We start from the raw sequence: 23,930 nt of genomic DNA, 5'->3' as shown, positions 1-23,930 counted from the left end.
ATGTACTGTAGGATGTATAGCAGCAGCCCTGGCCTCTACCCACTAGATGCCCTTAGCACAAGCCCCTCTGCGAAAAGTTGTGACAACCAGACATGTCCCCAGAAGGAGAGGGGGAGAGGGGCAAAACTGCCCCCAGGTGAGAACCACTGCTTTAACCTAATGAGGCCAAGCACAGGTTTCACCATGAGGAGAACCCACAAGAGAGGGTTGTAGTCAGGTTGCCCTGTGGAACAAAGACTTTTGCCCACAGAGTAATGACCTCTGACATGGAAGAATCTGATGGGCAACACTTTTTGGCTCCACTCTCTCCAACTCACCAAAAGAACACAGTGTAAGAAATACTGTTGTTTCATTATCCACTGGAATGAAATCTTATGGATAAGACTCACCGATCTTTCTCAGCGATAGCTGGAGAGTTGCTTGAAGTCTCTGCATGGCCATTGCTGGGTTCTGCTTGTGGACTGCTTTTACGATTGACAGAGCCCCTCAGAACTGAGAGAAAGCAAATGAGTACTTAGAGACTAAGGATAAACTCAGAAGTAGGCAGGGATTACTCTCCGCCGCACCTCTCTCCCCGTCCTCGTGCTGCTCTCTGACTTTCTGCAGCCTTTGTCTAGGACACCTCATCAAAACTGACCTGTTCTGTGATTACAGGCCTTGCTCAGTACTCGGTCCCAGCCAGCAAATTGGATAAAATGACTCATCTATAGGAAAACAAGCTACCTCTCTTTGACAACAGATATAAAGAGTGGGCAGGTTGGAAGCCCCAAGGTGAGGCAGATGGTGAAGGCAGCAGCACGCAGTAGCTGGAATGGTGCAGAGCTAGACAGAGTTAGGAGACCAGCCTCCATTCCCGGCTGGGCTGGGCAGGGCTGCCCGCTGATGAGGACAGTGGTCGAGAAACACTGTCATAACATGGCTAGGATTACGGTAACTAGGGAATCATTCCAGGAGGAACTCAGTTCTGTATTGTGATTGAGGACAGCTTACTGGTGAGTTTCTCAAGAGTCGGGGGTCACAAATACACTTCCTCCTTCCTGTGACCATGGCAGCATGACTGACTAATCATGGCCCCTCTCTCTTGAACTTTCATTCGGCTTCAAGTTCCTTTCAAACACAACGTTTCACATCAGTGGTTCTCAAAGTATGGACCCCACATCATCACGGCTAATCGAGAACACATCTCATGAAGCATCAACATCGCCTAGAGACTTGTTAGAAATGCAAATTCTTGGGTCCCAGCCCTGACCTAAGTGAACCAGAAAGTCCAGGGGTGGAGACTGGCAATATGTGTTTTTAACAAGCCCTTGAGGTAGTCAGGATCCATGTTGAAGTTTGGGAGACAGTGCTCCAGATCAACAATTCTTAATCCTAGCTGTACATTAGAATCACCCAGGAAGATTTTAAATATGCCTGAACCCAACTCCCAGAGATTCTGAAATTGATCTGGTGTGGGGTTGGCATCATTTTTTAAAAGCTCTCTAGATAATTTTAAAGTGTGGCCAAGGCTGAGAACCATAGTTCCATGTAGTCACTACCAATCCTTCAGGGTTGTAAAGAGACTCTACACTTATTTGCTATCCTTATTTCAGATCATCTAGAAACATCCAAACCAAAATACAACCAATGAAGATAATCTGTAAATTTACCAATTGTGACATATTGTGGAAGGTGCATAAAATATAAAAGGTTGATGTTATAATGATGAAACATATAACACAACAAAAATGGAGTACAGAAAAAGAAATACGGAAATCAATTGTTTTTTGTGTTGTCTATTCTGGAAAGAGTATGCTCTGATTCTACATTATTGGTTTGGTTTCTTAGGCATATTTATCTCTTGTGTAGAAGAAATGTAATGCTTTTTCACTATCAGTGGTAGATAAGACCATCTATTGTTGTTATTACTATTGCTATAAACACCAAAGGGATAAAGAGAAAATTTTATATGGAACATTATTACATTTTTATTATTATACACACACACACAAACATTATGACCAAACAGTGAAACAACAATATTAAAAGAAGGGGGAAAAAAAGGAGAAATCAAGAAAAAGAGCCTTTTAGAATTTCATGAGCTGATCCCCACCCCTGCCCCCCCGCCCCCACCTTCTCTTGATAGATGAACTCCTCTGGTTAGAGGACCAGGCAGGTTTCCTCTCCCGGAGATTCTAAAACATTGTTTGGCCCAAGCTCACTTGTAATACTGTGCTAAGCAGCATAAAATCAAGAACTGACATAAAAAAAAAAAAGAGAAGCTCACTTCAGGGGCACAAATATCTGTTTTCTTATTAAGAAGGAAAATCGACACAACTCATTTTTAACCTTGTTCTCTGGCCCAGTTCAGCAGCACCAAGGGCTACCACTCACTGATCAAACCCTAGATGGTCTTGCCATGTGGGAAGTTGAGGGTGCTATTGTCTGCACCTATTTTGAGATCCTCAGTATGAAAAGGAGCAATTCGGAGAAGAAGAAGCACAAGCAAAGCTAGGAAAGACCATCAACCCCTTTTGGTTTGGGGCTCTCCTTAGGAAGGTGCCCTTTCCACTACCAGGAAGAGAGAAGGCAGTAACACCTTTATTTGGGGCTTAGCAAAATGCCCCCAGTTACTTTGCCTGGGTTTCCAGTAACAACCCATAGAGTTTCTATTCGTGTAATTAAAGGGAAAACTCATTCCTTGTTTCTTATTCACTTGTACTTCAGTCATCAAAATATTGATTTTTTAGAGTTATTTGAAGTTTAAAAACCAAACAGAAACTTACAGAATATTCTTATTAAAGCTTAGATGAAGTCTGCCCCTCCATCTCCCAGCTCTGCCAGAAGAGCAGGGATAAGGATTTGGGTCAGAGTAAAGAGATAAACTTAAATAAGAAGGAAGTAATCATTATGTTGTACACCTGACACAAACATAATGTTGTAGGTCAATTATACCTCAATTTTAAAAGTTTTTCTTTTAATGAATAAAAAATAAGAAGGAGGTTGTCAAACCATTGAGTTCAAAGCAAAATCCTAAATTGTCAAACATTGTTAAATATGTCTGGTGACAGTTGGAATCACCTGGCATCTCTCTGGCAAATTAATTGTTAAACAAGGAGACTGGAGAAATGGAGATATGGAGAAAAACAGTAGAGTAAAATAGGGTGATTCATGCTAAGTGAGTAGATCAGGTTAAAGGAATCAGACCAATGACATGGCTGAGAAAACTAAATGATGAACTTCAATAGTTCACAAAATATCAGACATGAGGTATGTGCAGGTGTGACCACAGAGGCTCCTCCAGACATGGGTCTCCTGTCTTCAGGGAAGCATCCTTAAGTATTCTGGTTAAGTGGAATAAAGAAATACTGGGAGGGACTTCTCTGGAGGAGTTGAATCCTTCCAAAATCAGGCTGAACTCTAGAGCCATTCATACTTCCCAGGAAAATTGAGCCAATTCTCCACTGGACCATTTTGAAATAAGATGAAAAAGCATTTGACCATCAGGAGGAAAAAAAAAAAAAAGAAAGAAAACAACATAGCAGGTGTTGCAAACTCAAAATGCCTTTGGGGTCACTCAGGTAACACGAATATGTGTAGTGTCAGGCAGAGGATGGGGAGTAGTGGGGTTTGTGGTGAGCCAGAGGACGTACACCCCATCTGAAGACATTCGGGTTCAATGTTTTTGTAAAAAAACAAAACAAAAACTCTGTGTCTGGCCACACAAAACATACCTGCGTGCTGATTGCAACAGGAAGACTCCTATTTCTGACTTCTGCTAGGGAGAAAGGGTCTAGACTGCAGGTCTGTAACAGCTAGACAACCTTTTATGAAAATGAAAAGTGTCTCACCGTCTCCACCTCCATGACTCCTCAAGTCCAAGAAACACTGCTGCTGCTGGGGCACTCCCTTTCCTTTTTTTCCCACACCCTAACCTCCTTGCCCCCAGGTAAAGCTCCAGTTGTGTATTTTCTTGAAACCTAGGCTGGGCAGCAGATTCCAAAGGAGCTGGAAGTGCCCAGAGCCTCGTTACTGGGCCTGGTGGAGAAACTAACTACAAACTCTACCGTGAAATCCAGGGCAACTCAGCTTCTCTTTCCATACAATGCTAGCATTAGCGTTAAAGGTTATATTTTTAAAAATCGTAGCTTCTTCTTCAAGCGGAAGTCCAGAGAACTTCAAACTGAAAAATGGGAGGATTCTAATATTTTTTAAATGTTTGAAAACCACTGATTTAGTCCAATTCTCTCATTTTACAATGATGATAATTAAGGGAAGGCTTAGACCAGATAGCCAAGTTTTAACTTCTTGTCCACAGTGTTCCTTCCCCCCATGAATGTTCTCAATATGTTCCAGTGTCAGGACCATAGAAAGACCTTCCTGAGAAGCTAAACTTTCAGAAGGTCTTAAGGTAAATCAGAGAGAAACATGTCAGCGTCTGCTCTAAGAGGATGGGTGGAAGGGAGACAGCTGGTACAGAGAGCTGCAACTAGACCAGTTTCCCCAGTGAACAGGTAACTGGGCACCCAGGACAGCTGTGGAGGGAGGGCTTGAGCTTATCTCTGTCTACTCTCTCCCCTTCTGTGAAATCACCTTGCAGAGTCCCCTGCAAGGCTGCCCCTGAATTTAATCAGCTGTCACCTGTAGGAAAAAAAGAATGCCCGACAGAGAGTCCATATCAGGTGATCATTTCCAGCTCTGGAATCTTCTCTGGAGTGTCCACAAATACAGGACACCCATCCCAAACCTCTAAGGACCTCACCTTTGTGGTCGCCGGGCTCACTGCAGTCTTGAACCTGGGCAGTTCCCCTGGCGCCCCCTGCAACGGTGGGGTGTAGATCACAGCTTTGGTCTGAAGGGCTCCCTGTGGAATGAAACAAAACAGAATCTTCTCTAGGTTATGCCCTACACCTAGACGAATTACCAAAGTGGGAGATACAGTGTGGCTAGGGAAACCCACACTTTTCTTATGGTTTGAGGCTCTGAGGTGATGAATCTCACCCATGTTTAGTGTTACTTTGAAGATTTAATACAGTGTGGTTGTGAAAGGGCACAACTATAGGGAACAGGAGAATTAGTAACTGTCTTGGCTGGACTCCCTACTAGCTTGGAGACATTGGGTAGGTTGGGTAACCTCTCTGTCTCACTGATTGCGTTAGTCAAATAGGGAGCTGGGAGACAAATAGAGGTCATGCGTGTACTAGGCCAGGGCTCCTGGTTTGACAACTGGATGGCTTTCCTGTTGCCTTTCAGTTTCCACCTGAGAGTAAAAAGAGAGACAGGTCTCCTACTTCCCTCCAAACATCTGCTCTAGGGCAGGCCTCTTTTGTCATGCAGTCCTGTTCACTGACCTTTGTGGTCAATTACTCTGCCATGGAAAAAACAGGCTACACACAATTCTTAGTCGAGGAATGTCACCACTGCAGCTTTTCATCATCCAGTTTAGCTTACTTCGCGTTGATGAACACCTAAATACTTCTCTACCAAGACAGCTGATGGCTTGGGTGTAAAGGTGCTAAAGGGATGTTCCCGGCTGTCCCATGTCTTCTTCCATGCTCCACGACCCTCAAGGTCACAATGGGTTGAAGATGTCCCAACATCTCAGACCACCTCAAGTATCTGGAGAGACCAGGTCCTTTCCAACTGGATCCCTTGGCTTTAGAAGAAACCATCCTGGCAGCGGGGCCTCCTCTCCACAGAGGAGACCGTCTTCGGGCTCTTCCCTTAGGCATCAACCTAACTCTGTCCCGTCTCCCTTCTCCCTGGCCTGTGATCTAGACCCTGTTTTCTCTCTCGTCTGCACCTCCTCCTAACTCTGGCTGTTTCCAGTTCTGCTGACAGTGCTTCTAGATATGCCATAATAGAATATTTGGGATCTCTGATCTTTCTCCTTTTTTATTTCCTCAGATGTGGTTTTTTTCATGCCGTCTCTCTCCCTCTTTCTGGATGGCTCTCCTGCTTCAAGCATTGCTCTCCCACCCAGCCATGTCTCTCCATTCCTTTAAGGAGGCCCAGTAAACATTCCCGTGTTAACTAATGCCGGCTAACTCAGACTATACTTAAGGAGGCACACACAGGCCCTACCCTCATGGAGCTTGCATTCTGACACAGAGAGTGAGAATAAAAAGAGATATCTACCTGGAACCTCAGCATGTGTGACCTTACTTGGAAATAGGGTCTGTGCAGATGTAATTAGTTTAAAACGAGGCCCTACTGGATTAAGGTGGGTCTTAAATCCAGCGATTAGTATCCTTATAAGGAGGACACGTGAAGACACAGAAAGACACAGGGAGAATGCATGTGACAACAGAAGCTGAGAGTGAAGTGATGGGCCTAACAAGCCAAGGGATGCCAAGGATTGCCAGGACCCAGAAGGAGCTAGGAGAGGGGTATGGAAAGGCTTCTCCCTCAGAGCCTCCAGTGGAAACCCATCTCAGTGACACCTTGATTCTGGGTTTCTAGTCTCCTGAACTGTGAGAGAATAAATTTCCATTGTTTTAAACTACAAAGTTTGTGGTAATTTGTAGCCCTAGGAAACTACAATAATATGAGAAGGGGGAGCTGATGGATGTTAAAGGTTTAACTAGAAGAAAGAGGAGAAAAAGATCAAGTACGTGCATTCAGCTTGAACTGGCTAGCAAGGCGGGGATGGGGTGGTGGGAGAAAAACTAGGAACAGGAGCTAGGCAAATGGCCATTATTTGTATTTAACAAACACAAATGTATGAATTATGATGTTCCATCCATTGTCCTAAGCCCTTTATAAAAATTAACTCATTTAATCCTCATAGGAACTGTAAAAGACAGAGACCACTATTATTCCCATTTTACAGCTGAGGAAACTGAGGCACAGGGAGGTTAAATCATTTTCCCAAGAAAGTCACACACAGCTAGAGAATGGCAGACTCAGGGTTCAAACCTAAGCAGTTTTGCCCTAAAGTCTGAATTCCTAAATATCACAGGGTACAGCCCATTTATTTAAACATTTAAAAATGATTAACCTCCACTGTCCTATTTTTTAATTTACAAATGGAAATAAAATTCAGACTATTTCATTCACATGCCTGGGCCTTTAAGGGTCCCACAGATTAGCCACTGCAGAAGGAGGCTCTGGCCTCGTGTTTGATGACCCACCCAGAGGACAGACTCAGGCATTATTTCCAGCAGGGACACTGGGTAGGTTTCCTGGTTGGTGATCTAGGCTGGGTAAGCTTTCCTGCCTTCACCACGGACCTGGCAAAGGTGCCCACTGTACCTGGCAGAGAGGGCACATAAAGATGAGGCACAGAAGCCCAGCCTTCCCCTCCTCACCACTGCGGGCCAATGGCGCGAGGACCCTGTGGTTTCTGGCTGGAGTGACGGCTGGTCAGCAGCCATCTTATCAGAATTTAAAGAGGCCAACTTGTTGGAGGTCCAACAGGCAAATGCCACCAAAAGCAGCACAAAGTCGAATTCTTAAAGAATAGAATCTCATTGACACTTTTTTTTCCCCACTACAGCTGCATCAGAAACCCTGGCCTCCATTTCCACCACACAAAACAAGTCTAGTAATTTTAGGCCTATGAGAGCATTTTCCACTTTGATTCTTCACTACTTAATTCCAGTTATTATTCCGGTCAAACTTTGACAGAGTTCAAAGAAAGTCTTGTCTGGGAACTGCTTTCTCTAACTTGGAGGCTAAGGAGGGAGGCTTTCCCTCACCCTAGAGGTCAGTTTCTTGCTTATCCTGGAGCATCACTGAGGAATTTCTTTTCCATTCCAGCTTCTAGGGACAGCCTCTCTCTTCTCTCCCAACTCCCAGCAGCCTCAGGTTGGATTCATTTCTTATAATTTATGCTCTGCCTGTTTCCAAAAAGGACTTGGGGGGGAGCGTCATAGATCATTTGCTCCTGTGGCTGTGTTAGTTGGCTCTATCTTAGTACTCCTCTCAAGCCTGTGGTAGGCGTGTTGGTCTTGGTTCTATCTGAGACCGTCCCCCTTTGTTAAAAAGTGTGTATTTTTAGAGCAGTTTTAGGTTCACAGCAAAATTGAGGGGAAAGTACAGAGATCTCCTCTAACCCTCTGCCCCCATACATACACAGTCTCGCCATCATCAACATCCCCCATCAAGTGTACATTTGTTACGATCGATGAACCTACACTGACACATCATAAGTTCCCATAATTACCCAAATTGCACAGTTTACATTACAGCTCGCTCCTGGTGCTGTACATTCTATGAGTTTGGACAGAAGTATAATGACATGTGTCCATCATTATGGTACCATACAGAGTATTTTCACTGCCCTAAAAATCCTCTGTGTTCCGCCTATTCATCCCTTCCCACAGCTCCTCACCCCCTGACAACTATTGGTCTTTTTACTGTCTCCATAGTTTTGCCTTTTCCAGAATGTCATACGGTTGGGATCATACAGTATGTATCATTTTCAGGTTGGCTTCTTTCACTTAGTAATATGCATTTAAGATTACTTCATGTCTTTTGTGGCTTGATAGCTCACTTTTTTTCAGTGCTGGAAACTATCCCGTTGTATGGATGTGCCACGGTTTATCCATTCGCCTACAGAAGGACATCTTGGTCGCTTCCAAGTTTTGGCACTTAAGAGTAAAGCTGCCTGAATCTGTGCAGGTTTCTGTGTGGACACAAGTTTTCAACTCCTTTGGGAAAACACCAAGAAGAACGATTACTGGATCATACAGTAAGAGCATGTTTAGTTTTACAAGAAACCGCCACACTCTCTTCCAAAGTGGCTGCACCATTTTGCATTCCCACCAGCAATGAGTGAGAGTTCCTATTGCACCACATTCTCATCAGCACTTGGTGCTGTTGGTGTTCCAGACTTTGGCTATTCTAACAGGTAAACAGTGGTATCTCACCAATGTTTTAATTTGTATTTCCCTGATGATGTATGATGTGGAGCATCAGACTGTCTTCCTCTCTTCTGAAGGGAAAAAAAGCCAACATTTTTATGTTGTTTTTGTGACCACCCCCAAAGCGTCCAGCAGAGTGTTCTTTATAGACAGGATGTTCAGAATGTTTGGGGGGAAGGACAGCAGATCGGGAGTCAGGCAGTCTGAATTGCGGGAGGTTTCTTAGCCACAGTCTGTAAAATGGGATAAAACCCCTAACCTACCTCTCAGGGTTACTATGATAATTACAGGAATAAGGTTAGTGGAACTCCTTTGCATGAATGTATGAATTGTAAATTGCCATGCAAAAAGTATAAGATGTTATAAAAATAAGGATTTCTATTGGTTAATCAAGAAGGAAACAACCCTTACCTCTAGGATCATTCTGGCTTCTTATAAAACAAAGTTATTTACTTTCCTCTAAATTTTTCTTAAAAAGACAAATTTCTGAAAGTTTATAGTAGCTTTATTCATAATCACAGGAACTGGAAACAAGTGTCCTTTAGCTGGTAAATGGACACAACTGTGGTACATCCACAGACCAGAATTCAGCTCAGCAATGAAAAAGAACAAACTACTGATAAATGTAACAACACTGATGACTCTCAAAAGCATTATGAGAAGTGAAAGAAGCCAGGCTCAAATATCTACATACTGTATGACTCCATTTATATGACATTTTGGAACATGTAAAATTACAGGGACAGGAAAACCATTAGTGGTCACCAGAAGCTGGGGGTGGGGAAGGGATGGACAACAGAAGGGGCACGAGAGAACTTTTGGAAACGTTCCTTTTCTTGATTGTGGAGGGGGTTACCTGACTATATGTGTTCACCCAATTTTATCAAACTGAGTTTTACTCTGTATAAATTATACCTCAATAAATCTGACTTGCAAAAAGTCACCAGAATTTTTAAAAAATAAAAGGATAAGTCCTCCTTATCCTCAAACTGGATTGTTCCTGGACAGCAGGATGCAATTGCTTCTAACCCACGAGGAGGAGAGTCTGGTGAGGAAAGCCTTGCTGTTGACGAGGGACCCTTCACAATCGTTTGCATCACTGACCATAGCTGGTTTTGACACTAAGCACTTGGCTCAAAGTCTATGAAATTAGCAGGCTCTGGTCGCTTGTACATCTCACCCGTCACAACTTTATTGATGAGAATGGCTACCAGCTGTCACCTCTGCCTCTGCCTCTGTGCTGGGTGATTCAGACTTCATGGCCACAGCAAATCAAGCCGTGATCCTGCAATGGCTCTTCATGTTGGGGTTTGAACTCTTGGCCAAATGGCTGTCGCTCAGTTGTTATGTTGCCAATCACCCGTCACTGTGGGTTAAATGTGACAGGCTCACCAACATCTTCCAACTCTTCAGACATCTGAAAGGCGACTTGCTTTCCACGCCAGCAAATCTGGGTGATATTTAACTCCTGGATTTTAGAATTTCTGACTTCTGGAAGGAGGTGAGGAGGAGACTTGTTATTTTACAGAACAAGTTGCAGAAGGGCCTCAAACCCCTGAGTGGGAAAAATGATGTCAGGAGCACACCACCTAAGTCGGAACAATTTTGAGGTCACTGAAAAATGTATCCACACAAATGAACCAAGCTCTCAGGGTGATGGAGAGTAGCTCTTGATAAAAACAAAACCACCTGAAATCTTTCACATGCTATTGTTGTATTTTAATTTTTCCCTGTCAGATAAGCAAGACATAAGTTAAGATTTGGAAAATTCTCTTTTATAAAGGCTTTATTGTAACTATTTGAGATTTGACAGGTACTATTTTTTTCTTCTCCAAAAGTGAGAGAAATAGTTTCATCTTTTTGAAGTTATAACATTATTATTCTAATCATAGAAGAGTATTTCACAGACAATTTTTTTCCCCCTCAAGTTAAGTTCATACTTAGGAAGGGGGAACAGAGAGGAAACTAACACTTACTGAATACCTGCCACGTGCCGGGTCCCATGCAGGATGCTCTGTGTATATCATCTGCTATCATCTTCACAACAGTCCTGAGAATTAGACCTTAACGAGCCTCACTTTATAGCTAAGGAAACTAAGGCTCAGAAGTTAAGTAATTGCCCCCAAACCATATGACAAATGGTGGTATAGCCAGGATTTGAAGTCAGTAGTTCTGACTCCAAAGTCCACATGCTTAGGATGGTATATAAAACTCTCCCCAAAGTTTTGACTGGTACTCTATGTCCATGTGCCATATCCAAGATGGAAACCATCTAGTAGAGCATGTTCTACTAGGAAGAGCATTGGGTAAAGACTCAGAAGAGGGCTCTGATACCAGTCATTAGGCTCACGTAACACATAAGGGGAGACAACTTATGTAGCCTCTCTGTGCTTCTGTTTCATCTATTTAGGGGGAAACAGAATCTGCCTTTGTACACACAGGAGTCTTTTGAGGAAAAAAGCCTGATAATTCTTGCCATAGCACAGTTAATTTTTCCCCTGAATGTTTCTTTACTGTAACTTGGATAGAGCCCAATAACTAATAAGGGTTAGAAAACGTGATACCACATTTTATGATTCTATGTGAAAAAACATGAAAAGACATAAAGGCAACTCGAGTGTGTTTTTGACACCATTATTAATCAATTATTACCGATCATAAAGTTGTTGCTTGACTCAATGTTGAGGTGGTAAGGATACCATTTTGGGCACTGCCTTTTTGCAGCCAGATTCTAGAGCTCTACATGAGGTCCATAAAGGAGGAAGCGATTCCAAACTGAAGAGGTTCTATCCATGGGCTTGCTCTGAAATTTAATCTGCCAACTGCTGCGCCAAAGTTTCATCTTGAGCATTTCCATGCCATGTCAGTATGATATCGGGCACAAGTGGACGTCAAACCCACTTCGGCTTTGCAGCTTCTTCTCTGTGCATTAGATGAATAGTACCCTGCCCTTTGGGTGTTTAATTCTAACATAGGCAATACTTTGATTCCATAGCAAAGGACATGCCTTTGCATCACAGGTTATTTCATGGCAAGAATTCTACTGCTTGTGCCCCTTGAGGTTTGGCAGATCCCATTTCTCAACAGAAACCTTGAAGCTACGGCCAGGCCTCCTCTCCGCTATAAACCACTTTCTTGAAGCCATGCTTCTGGGGCTCTCTGTATGTCCTGACCCTGCTCACAGACAAGGCACATTTCCCCAAAGTAAATCACAATGCTTGTCCCCCCAAACACTTTCCCCTCCAAAACGTTATGCCTGCGGTTGTCAGACACCAGCCACAGACCTTTATCTACAGAGAGTTAGAGAAAGCCAGACAGTGCAAGTGGACTCAGCAGGACCCTTGTGTAAGCCTGAAGGGCACCCTGCCTTTGGTTAAGCAGAGCTTTAGGAGACAGTGGAGCTAGTGTGAGTTGACAGTTCACCTCAAGCTCAGATGCTCCAGTTAATTCTTTCCCCTAGATGCTGCTTTACTGTTGTGTGGAAATGGCCTAAAACACCAGAAAAGGATAAGCAGCTGGCTCCTGCCAAGAAGAGTTCACAATCTGTCTTCTCTCACATTTTGAGGGGTTATATTTTTTTGTGCAAGATGACCAGGAATCTTTCTAAGAGATAGAAACGGAGTGAGTAAAGAAACATTGGAATAGAGGTAGAATGACAAATAGAGATGCATAAAGGAGTGACAAAGGGCAGCTTGTTTTCCTTCTGTCTGTTCAAAGTGGACTTTTCTCTCGATGGTACATTCATTCGCTTGACTCTCCTCTACTGTTTGGCTTGTGATCAACAACCTGCTTATGCACAGATTCGACAGACTGAAAAATACCTACCTAGTTATTTTCACCTTCAAGAAGCATGGGCCATTCTCAGTGTATATCCTCAGCTATATTTTATAATGATTTTGACTCTTTGGAGTTTTACACAACTCCCTTCCGTTGAACGTTGACATAATATAGAGGACTTGATTATACAAACAGCATCCATTTGGGGAGAGAATGCTTTTTAGCCCTCTGTACTGAAGATGGAAAATTTGAGGCCCCAAATGAAATCCTATTGCTCATCTTGGTAGTAGCTCCAACATAAAGGAGGTAATTAAACAGTAGTTGAAAAAGTGAATGAAAGAAAGAAATTTCTGAATTTAAAATATAGTTGTCCTGCGCACCTAGGGGTATTTCTGGAAATCTCGTTCTAGGAAATTATTGTAACCACCTAGTCATTGCCAACCCACCAACAATGCTAAAGGAACCAGCCTTTCAAAGTTAGAAAAGACCAGGAGGAGGCCTTACCCTGAGAGAGACTGAAAAGTTCAGGCAGTTTTAAACACTAAAAACTTGGTTCCAACGTGAGGTAGGGGTCGGGTTTCTGTAAGAAGTTAACCTGGAGGAGGGGCAGAGCCTGTCTGGATTCTCTGCTTGCTTTCCTCTCTGGAAGCTGCATTTAAAGCAACTCTCATTGGCTGGAGTCACATGATGCGCTGCCCAGAGGTTCCAGCTGCAGCTGGTTTAAAACGCCTGCTCACAGGCTCAAGGAAGAGGCCCCCTCAGCCTCCGCACGGTTGAGGCTGCCGCTCCAAAAAGCACTCCCCCCAAAGGGCATCAGAGGGACAAACGGCCATAGATTTTAGTGCTGTTATCTCCTGGAGGACCGAGGAGGGGAGTAAGTAGGAAGCTGACCAGAGGACAGAGAGAAAAAGAAAATGACAATTTCCACAGCACTGAAGCAATTAGATGAAAAAGTGCTATCAACCAATGGGTTCTTCCTGCTCCAGGGGTGGCTGCGGGGGACAGGCGGGAAGGGACGCTGGAAAAGCCAGCTCCTCCTGGAAACACTCTTTGCAGTTCCTTCCCAGCCTCTAGGGCTCCACTGTCACCTACTTGAGGCTTTTCCCCTGTGACATGGGGAGCCCAGCACTTCGCTCTCGCTTAAAAAAAGATTTTGAATTAGAGGGGCAATTTTTTTAAAATTGTGCTTTCAAAAACTTAAAAGACTGAGACACTGTAGATATTTTTTTAAATTCCCTGCAGGTTGTTTGTTTTGATAGTATTTACTGAGGAAGGTATGCAATTTTAGTTGACAAAATCTAGTTATATCCACTTTCTGAAACTTAAGAATTCATTTAAAAAATAATAGATTAGTTAGATGACTAATAAGGACCTACTGTATAGCACAGAGAACTCTACTCAATACTGTCGAATGACCTATATGGGAAAAGAATCTAAAAAAGAGTGGATATATGTTTATGTATAACCGATTCACTTTGCTGTACACCTGAAACTAACACAACATTGTAAATCAACTGTACTCCAATAAAAATTAAAAAAAACAAACACTAGAAACTCAAAAAAAAAAACAGATTAGTGATGGGATGACATACAACTATTAGTTTTTACTTAGAATACCCCATGTATCTGAACACTAATAGGTGCTCAATTATTCTTCTGATTAAAAAAGTACATTTTTTTAATTCTTTGGTGTTTAAAGCAGTGTGTTTTCCTATGGTAAGAGCCTATTATCAGCATTAATCAATAATAAAAACACAATAAAGCATGCCACTTCTCACCAAGGTGACATTCAAAGTGGTTTCCCTCCCCGCCAAAAAAAGAAACTGATAAAGGATACTTTTGCCCAGATCCCCAGCTAGCTCTCTCCCTGCGACCCCACATCTCACAAAGGCCCTTTATTGCCAGCATAATGTTCTGCGCAAAGGAAACGTGTGCGCATGTGCCAGGCGTGTTTTTCCGTTTGTTTTCTCTTCCAGCATTGCTCCCTGGCTGGTGAACAGTTTCGGGCCCACAGAGATCTCGAGACCACCAGCTCATGTATTTGAAAGGCATCTGTTTATTTTGAAAATGCAAATGTGGCCTACCTCAAAGACTGACAGGCAAGAAAAGACCCACGGAGCAAAGGGAGAGGTTTCCAATCTGGAGCCCTGTCCCTCCCTGTATCACACCCAGATCACTAGCTGTCAGAACCACTTAACAAGCTCCAGGAATCTGAGTGAAGGGCCCACAATTCAGATGAGAAGGCTCATCTCTCCCAAGACTAGCTAGGCGGATCGTTCCTCACCTGCTTCAAAGTACTGATGAGGTCACTTCCAAAAGGACCCTGGGCCTTTGAGATGGCGGCTCCTAGGCCGAGGACTGCCTGGAGGAGGGCCCGTAACAGGGACACCGGCCTCCTAACAACAGCAGCCCGGTCCTGGGGACGGATTCCTGGAGAAAGCCCGGGAAGGTTAATACCTCGACTTTGATCTCTGTCAAGGCATACCAGCAAGAATTAATTTACATTTCAGATGAAAAAGGTTGACAGCATGAAAAGGCATCTTGTTTCTGGTATGTGAATGTGCCGTAATAGATCGGGAATTCTGAAAGGAAGTTCTGAGGAAGCTAAAGGGATAAGCCACGCGGCTGCTTTTATTGGGAAGGAGATGAAAGGAAAACAAATTTCAATATGTGCTGCTCTGTAGCAACATGTAGGCCAAATGCTTCCTAAATTTCAAGGGCTGTTCTTTTAAAACTATATAACATAGCTCAGCAACACGATTAAAAAAAAAAAAAAAGACTATCGGCCAGAACTTGAAATATAAACAAACACATAGCACAGAATCTAAATTTCAAATGAAATGATTTGTTGAAAAAAATAATAAATTACAGAATAACCTTAGAAAATATCCAGAAACGGTTGCGTTATGATAACATCCCTAAGCCACTTCTGCAGGCTTCAAAAGTAAGAGCACCCCTATGTTTGGGGCTTGTTCTACTTGAAATGTCTTAGTGGCACGAAGAAGAGCTTGGAATGAGAGGATTATGCTTTGGGAAGAGCACACCCCGAAACGGAGACTTTGGAATGAGTTGCTTTGCTTTTTAGATCAACACATTGCCTTTGACTCTAAAGATAAGGAAAACATTCTCAAGTAAAAGTAAACTGCCCGTAAAATTGCAAATGTTGTTACCCTATCTAAGTATCTTTACCACTAACACTGAACCAGCGCCTCAGTTCCTGTCCATGGTGTTGGCTGAAGGGCAAAGTGACGCTGCCTGCTTTTGCTCTGGCTGCCACACTCTCCTGCCAAGAGGGCAAGGTGGCGTGAGTACCACCCTCAATGACTACATGCCCGCCTAAGCCCCTGCGGACTCAGAAGCTCCCGATGCCACTTGATAAGCAGGAACGATGGCTGCCAGGCTAAGAAGGGGGGTGCTTGCAAGGCTAAACGAAAAAAAGAAACAACAAGAGGGAGCTCGTTAAAGAAATGTGTTCTCTGTGGTCCCATGAAACAAAAGTACCCTCCCATGGCACCTATCCCATAGGTGCTGCAGTGAAGAGATGAAATCCTGACTGTCCTGATGTGATGAGGCTGCCCACTCGTCTGTTCTTATGCAGTGTTCACTTGGCAATAACAGAGTGCAAACAGGGAGCTCTCTAAAGACGATTTTCAGAGAGAGAAAATTTGATTACGATCCCACACACTTTATTTATGATCAGTGGCTCAACAATATATAAGCTCAAAGTTTGTATCTGGAAATGTATGTTGGGCTTTGGGCCAAACGGCAAGATCAGTCCAGCATCCTCTCTTAATGGCGGGGGCAGGGGTGGGGAGTAGTGTGTGTGTGTGTGTGTGTGTGTGTGTGTGTGTGTGTGTGTGTGTGTGTGTGTGTGTGTGTGTGTGTGTGTGTTGGGCAGTGGGGAGGTAGAGAAAAAAATGCACTTTGAGTTGTCCTTCTTAAGCTGCAACTAGAATTGCATCCTTCTTCCTGATGCTTTGAAGTTGTAGAGCTTAGAATTCCTAGGGGATGGTGTTAAAAGTTACACATTTGGATTTAAATGACACCCCTTCCTCCCAGATATTTTTGTTTTGAATGAAGTCGTCAGGTCTTTACCGGGCCAGAGAGTTCTGAGGAGTGTCCCTGGAGCCAGGCTCTGGGCAGGGACCTCCTCGAAAAGGTTGCAGCTGTTTTATTTAAATGTTTGCTTCATGCGTGGCAGTATCTGAAACCCTCTCCCTCTCCCTGCTGCTGAGTCCACTGGACTGGCCACTTCTCTCTCGTTCTGTCTCCGATTTCTTGTGCTCTAGGAGCTCCTGGTGTGCTCTGTGGGTGTTTCTTCCAGAGCCTCAATTAGTCACATGCAGCTCCAAATGACAGAGGGAGCCGGGCCTCGCAGCCACCGCGGGTACTGCCATTTGCAGAAGAGCAGAATGACCTGGGAGCCAGGCACCAGAGCTCGAGGTGCTCAGGCAGCCACAAGCTGAGCCACAGTGCCCTCACCCTGTAGGGCCCAAAGGACTGCCTTAGCCCCATACAGGTCTGGGTGTGGGAAACTCAGTTAGCCAGGAAAGTCCCTGAGCTGTTCCTATCTCTGTGATACCAAGAGACTGGTCAAGCATATAATCAGACAATTCCAAGGTTGGAAGACGTCTTTTAGACCTTTTTAGCCAATGCTCTTGTTCACAGACGAGGGATGGGTGACTCCAAGAGGGAAAGGGATTTGTTCAGTCGGCAGTATGCAAAGTGGAATCTATCCAAACTGCCTGTGAACGAATTCTCACTCTGTCACTGACTAGCTGTATGATCGTGGACAAGTTACTTCACTTCTCTGTGCCTCATTTTCCCTCTCTTGTATCCCATAAACTTTGGAATACAAGGGTACCTACTTGGAGCATCCTTAGCCAAGTATGGCATGCAGCCAATTCTCACAATTATCACATGGGGGTGTGTGTGTGCATCAGAACAAGCGCTAGAACTCTCCCTCACTAGAACTCTTGACTCCTATTCCAGTGCTCCTGAATTTAACATTTCAGCTTTTTGAAACTCATATGAACTTAATCACAGAATATTTCCAAGTGGACACTATGAAAATGATGTTTTAATTACCTGCTTGAATACGAACAGCAGACTCTCTCCTTCTGTTGCTTATTTTCTTAAATTTCCTCCGAGCATCATATCCTCTCCAGGCTAAAAATATAAAACCATGTGCTAGGAATGACATTAATTTAAGAATGTGCCAGAGAATTGATATAAGCTGTTTTCCCTCCAATCTATTACCCCTCTCCTCCTCCCTCCTACTTTCTCACTGAACAAAATAAGCAGAGCTACGTGAGTGATGGTGGGGAAGAGGGGCCTCTCTGTACTCTCAGCTTGGCCTCCGAGATGCTTCTTGATAAGGAGTTATTTTGGTTCAGGCAGTGAGTTTCCAGAACCCTCTGGATTCCACTTATGAATCACTTGGGACCCCTATCTAGGTGAGGTGGGTCCCTGTCATTCCAATCCATGGAGGAAGCTCTGTCTTCAGGACTTGGGGGGTGGGAGAGGACTGCAATAGCCCAAACCACTCCATATTTTTTATTGGGAGGAAGGAATAAACATGAAAGTTGAAGGAGAGAAAAATAAATAATAATGATTAGTAGCATCACAGTTACATTTGGTGAGGGAGGACTATGTGCAGAACTGTGCTCAGGGAGGGAATGCATGTGATAGGAAGGGAAAAGGCACGGGAAATGGATGCAGAAACGAAGAGAAAGGAAAAGGGAACCTGGGGGCAGGGGGCGGGGTGTTAAGTTCTTCAGACAGAGAACCAGGGCACTGAGCCGCTACCAGGAGCATGACCAGCTCTCCTTTTTGTTCTCGCCCTGAGCACCACAGCTCTCCAGTCGCTGAGTGAGGTCATGAAGTCCGGAGGGGACATTATGATGCTGGGTTATGAGAACACAAAGGAATTCATCTACTGTGTTCAAGACCTGGGGCTTTCACAACCACTCGAGATAGCACAGGAACTCAAATGCCGTTTGTAGCACAAATGACACACGTGTGTGTAAAGAGGCACTGACTGGGCTGGGCGTATGACAGAGCCTAGTGATTTGTTCCCTTGGTTTACAAGCTGTCTGGGGTAGAAAAGCCTCATGGACGTGGCAGTAGCAATTCTGATGTTGAAAACCTGGTAATGGACCTGAAGTGTATATGATGCGGTTAATCTGGGAGCTGAGGCACACGTCTGTGTGATTTGGGTATTACATCCATCCACTGCTACCGCCTCTATCTTGCCTCAGGTAGGGATGGCTTGTTTGCTTACCTGGAGGTTAGGGACCATGGCGGTCTTGCTCACGGCTATATCCCCAGGACCTAGCACAAGGTTTGGCCTGCAGTAGATACTCGATAAATATTTGCTGAAGCCAGGAAGAAAGGAAAGAAGAAGGAAGGAACGGAGGGAGAAGAAGGAACCACCGAGAAAAGCAATAGGAGAGTGGCCTCAAGTACTTAATGAAATGCCAAGATTCAGGACCGTTTACCTGACTGGATGGCAACGGCCCCCTTCTCTCTCTTCTCTCTGACTCTTTTGTATCTCCTGGCTCCAAGCCACCCCTTGACATAGGCCTGCAGCACAGCCACTCTGCCTATGACTTCCCGCAGTAGCAAATTTAACTGCTCAACATGGTAGTACTTGAGAAAAACCTGAAATGAGACATCAGTTTTAGCATTACGTGGGGGCTCCCAAACAGAAATTCACTCTGCTCCAACATATTCTTAATGTAAATATTAAAAGCATCATCTAAATAAAGTTTACAGTGACTTGATTTATGCTAACATTACTGACTTCTTGGAAGCAAATACAATTCCCTTTCTAAGGTTGAGCCTATGTGGGACTATTGATATAAACAGACGATGAAGTTAAGAGGGTTTTGGGAGATCCTAAATGTTCTCCAGGCCAGCCTCAGTTTTGCCATGAGTTCCATTTTCTCAACTTGATCTCTTTCTCCACAGCTCTCTGATGGAGGTGCTAACCAACAAAACTGACCCTCGGCCAACAGAAGTTCAGAGGGATTGGGGCCTGGATGACCCACAGTGATCTAATTATTTCTGCTGAGGGGCAGCAGTGTTGCCATCCACACTCAGGCGAAGGCTGGCTTTGTAGGGCAATTCAGAACGGACCATAAAAACCTGGGAGCCTGCAGGGACATGATGTTCCCCTGAATGAAAAGCTAGACATGATGAGACTACTAATCAGAGTGGGCAGGAAATATCACGAGTCTAAAAAAAATGCACAAAACTATAAAAGATACTCATTGTCATTCGTATAATTTGTGTATTTGCCTGCGGTGCTGGAATAAGCAGCATTGAAAAAGGGACATTTAAAAATGAGCTCAAAGATCTCATTCTAGAAATGCTAAATGGTTCTCACTACATGCAGAACAGGAGGCAAACTCTCCTCCTCTGGTCACTGAGGTCCTGGGACTCCTGACCCAAGACCGGCAAAAATCACTGTTAGCTTGGGGTCTTGTCTGCTAAGCTACACAATTTACAGAGCTATTCAAATCACTGATAAGAGACAAAGGTTCACAGCAGAGCAACTCGAGTGACAATCTAAACAACAAAGAAAGAACTACCTTTGTTTTTCCCAGCAGCCAGTGATCTAATCTGGACTTTTCCAAGATAGCGACACAGCTCTCTTTGCTAGCAAGAGGTGTTTGATGTGCTCTGAATGCCAAATAATAATACCTACAAAATAAAAGAGTGAAATAAAGCATTTTTAGTCACCATTTGATTCAGTATAGTAGAATTACTCTGGGCCCATTGACATATCTTGTTTTTTAATATCAAATATTTCTTGAGCGTCAATAATAGTGTACTAGGTAGTGGAATATATACAATTCACGCTTATTGGCTCTTACCTACTTTCATATTTTCTGCTATGTGTATTTTCCTTTTAATATTGCTTTGTAATTCATATTCAATACATACTTGGCATATTTTGCATGCAAAATCAAAGTATCTAATCCTTTAAAAAACTGAAATTTAGACAGCTCTCCTAGTAAAAGTCATCATTTTAAATGTTAGTATTACTATTATAAAAATAATTTGTCATCTCATTGTATAAAATTTGACTCTGCTTTGAAAATCCCATCTGAAGCAATATGTAGATAGCAAAAATGATCATAGCCTAACACGACTAATTTTGTCTGTTAAGCTACATGTCTCTCTCAAGGTAAAATGTTGGTGTGTTTTCTTGAGACAATCACCAAAACCACATTTGTCTTCCTAAATCACTCATTTTAATGAACTTCCATACTTCCAGATGAAAGAGTTTCTGGGTAGATTCAAAGAACACCACCAAAAGTGTTTGTCTCTCCTTTTCTTTCTTCTCCATATATATATATATATATATGTGTATGTGTGTGTGTGTGTGTGTGTGTGTGTGTGTGTGTATATATGTCCATATATATGTCTATGTCTATGTCTATGCATATATATGTATATAATGTTGAATACATCCTTTAGAAAACTTTACCTTAGTTTTTCTTTTAAAAACTTTTAAGGATCTTTCCTCTGCTCTTTGCTGCCATCTATAATTAAATTCTACTGCTTGGAAGTTTAAAAATAAACTTAATTTCCTTGTCAGAGGATTTTCCTGTCATTCCTCAGAAAGGGTGATCTGTTATTTTAGAATTGCTTTAAAATATAGAGTTGTTTTTACTTTTTAAGAAAATCACCAAAACATAAAATATGTCCTTTCCTCCTGCCAAATATTCCCACGTCTTTCTGTTTATGGAAAAATAAACACACCCGATTAACACTTGAGCCATTTAAATTTATCTTAGTGCTACAAGACTGTTTCACAAGTTAGGACTGAATGCTGAATTTGCTGAAAACATTTGCATTCAGAGATCCTGGGAATGATTCCAAGGCTCTGGGTCTCTGTTTCCACCTTTGAGGAGGAGGCGCAGTGCTCTCTCAGAAGCCCTGAATGGTGGCCAGGACCACGCTAGGTCATTTGGCCAAGCCCAGGAACCTGCTCGCAGCAGTTGTCTTCTGGAGCTAAGCCGGAGGAGGGACAGCCAGGAGTCAGGCTTAGGTCTGGGCAGTTCGTGGCATCAGCACAATTCTTCAGCCTAGTTTCTTCAGTCTAGTTTCTCCAGGACTGTAGTTTCAGTCATGGCTTCTTGGATTTGGATTTAACCAAAGCAAAAAGATTGTGTCCTAGAGTGCATGGGGTTGGTGGGAATAGATGGCAAATCTATAGGGGTGAATGTCTTGGGAAAGCTGAAGTATAGATAGCTTAAGATGTAAAAGTCAGTGGTAACACCAGGACTTCCTACTCTCTTTCCTTTAGGCCTGGCCATTTAGAACATGGGCTCCCTTGGCCCTAATCAGCCAGGCTTGCTCAGGATGACTGCTCAACACTACTGGTGATGAAGTATTTGGAGAGAATCTAACGAATGACCAGCACTGCGCAAGATATAAGAAGATTGCAAGATATGTTCTAGCTCTCCATTCAAGGATTTATACTTGTTTTTTGAGCAACCGTGGATGCTTCTTAGCAATTTCTAATTTCTAAATAAGCAGAATGTATCTTGAACTAACATAAATACTAGAAATTAACTTTGGTTTTTGACTCTTCAACCCAAATCTTTTAATTTATTATGGTGATAACATTCATATCTGGCTTAGTTCAGAAAGAGATGGATAACAGTTATTGCAAAGATGTGAAGGTTTCAGAAACTATTGGGGAAACATGTAAGTGATATGCTTACAGGAATCAGGTCAGAGAAAATACACTGTGTTTCCGCCACAGAGTAACGCTGTGTTCTAGCAGATACCATGGTGGGGGGTGTGGGGGGGGAGGAATTTGGCCGAGCTTCTGTGTGCTTCGATATAAGGGCAAAATTGAACGGCACCAAGATAAAAGATCTGCCAGCAAGGGGACATCTTTTGGAGAAGATCCATTCCACCCCCTTCTTGAAGCAGCTTGATGAGTTAAGCAAGCAGGAGATATGCAACAGCAAAATAATACATGTAAAGATTTGTCTTGAGAGTCTGGGCACTTGAGAGCATTGTAAAGACCAGTTCTGCTCTGAGCTGCCTCTGGTGGGTAGAATTCATCTCTCAGATTGGAGTTTGAGCCCTGAGTTAAGAATGAGAAAGTCTCTGTTTCTAACCGTAGGTAACTCACTTACCTCTCTGTACTTGAATTCTCATAGGTGGCAAAGGGAACCAAATAAGTGGTTCTTAACTCTTTTTTTTTGATATGGGGGCAAGACTCTGTGAAAATCTGGTAAAAGCTATACACATTCTTTCTTAGAAAGATGCTCTTGACACAACACATTGCATACAATGCCAAGGGGTCCACATAGCTCCTGTTGGCCCTCCAAGGACCTAAGAGCTCTTCTCTCCTTCAGAACTCTATGGCAAGTGTTAAATTTCCCAAGGCCTCATCTTTTTTTTAAGAATTATTTTTTTAAGTTATTATTATTTTGGCCATGCTGTGTGGCTTGTGGGATCTTAGTTCCCCAACCAGGGATTGAACCCAGGCCCACTGCAGTGAAAGCATGGAGTCCTAACCACTGGACTGCCAGGGAATTCCCACATTATTGTTTATTAATAAAACACATTTCTGTTCTTGATCTGGTGGTAGATGTGGGTAGTGTGTTCATTTTGTAATCATTCATTGACTGGGTAAGGCCTCATCTTATTAAATCACATAAGCTATTAAAATAGTAAATATCCAGTTGAAAAATATCTCTATTCAAAATGTTATTTAATTTTCTGCCTAAAATTTCTTGTTGTATGGAATGCAGACTTTTCAAGGAAAAGTTTTAAAATACAACAGGTAAAGCGGTTTGTAAAGTGCTAGTAAAATCAACAGGCAACTAGAGACACATCCTTCTTCACTTAAACGTTAGAATCATAAACTGGAAGGATCTGTATGATCCTAGGATATACTAGTTTTCTACTGCTACATAACAAATTTAATGGCCTAAAAAGTAGACATTTATCATCTCATAGTTTGTGAGGGTCAGGAATTTAGGAGCAGCTTATCTGGCAATTCTGGCTCAGGGTCTTTCATGAGATTACAGTCAAGATGTCGGCCAAGGGTGCAGTCATCTAAAGGCTTGACTAAGGCTGGAGGATCTATTTTCAAGATGGTGCAGCCACAAGGCTAAGGGTAGAAAGCCTTAGTTCCTTACTGGCTATTGTCAGGATGCCTCTCAGTTCCTTGGCACATGGGCCTCTCCAGAGGACTGTTTGAGTTATCTTCATAACATAGAACATGGCTTCCACCAGAACAAGGGATCCCAGAGAGAGAGCAAGAAGGAATTT

The 23,930-nt window shown here is 43.1% G+C and overlaps 1 protein-coding gene across 1 annotated transcript in view; it reads right to left on the bottom strand.

Annotated features, from left to right (window-relative positions):
* The window catches only part of MYO3B (myosin IIIB), a 407,127-nt gene that overhangs the window by 107,766 nt on the left and 275,431 nt on the right, over positions 1-23,930 (bottom strand). The window contains exons 26-30 of the mRNA XM_004267283.2: positions 20,219-20,330; positions 19,124-19,286; positions 17,712-17,792; positions 4,742-4,843; positions 390-492 (exon numbers count right to left, since the gene is read on the bottom strand). Of these exons, the coding sequence (XP_004267331.1) occupies positions 390-492; positions 4,742-4,843; positions 17,712-17,792; positions 19,124-19,286; positions 20,219-20,330 (561 nt within the window). The remainder of the gene's footprint in view (positions 1-389; positions 493-4,741; positions 4,844-17,711; positions 17,793-19,123; positions 19,287-20,218; positions 20,331-23,930) is intronic.

The sequence above is a fragment of the Orcinus orca genome, chromosome 7, assembly GCF_937001465.1.
Source record: "Orcinus orca chromosome 7, mOrcOrc1.1, whole genome shotgun sequence".
NCBI lineage: Eukaryota > Metazoa > Chordata > Mammalia > Artiodactyla > Delphinidae > Orcinus > Orcinus orca.
The sequence above is the reverse complement of the archived record's forward strand: the minus strand, read 5'-3'. Positions and strand labels throughout refer to the sequence as shown.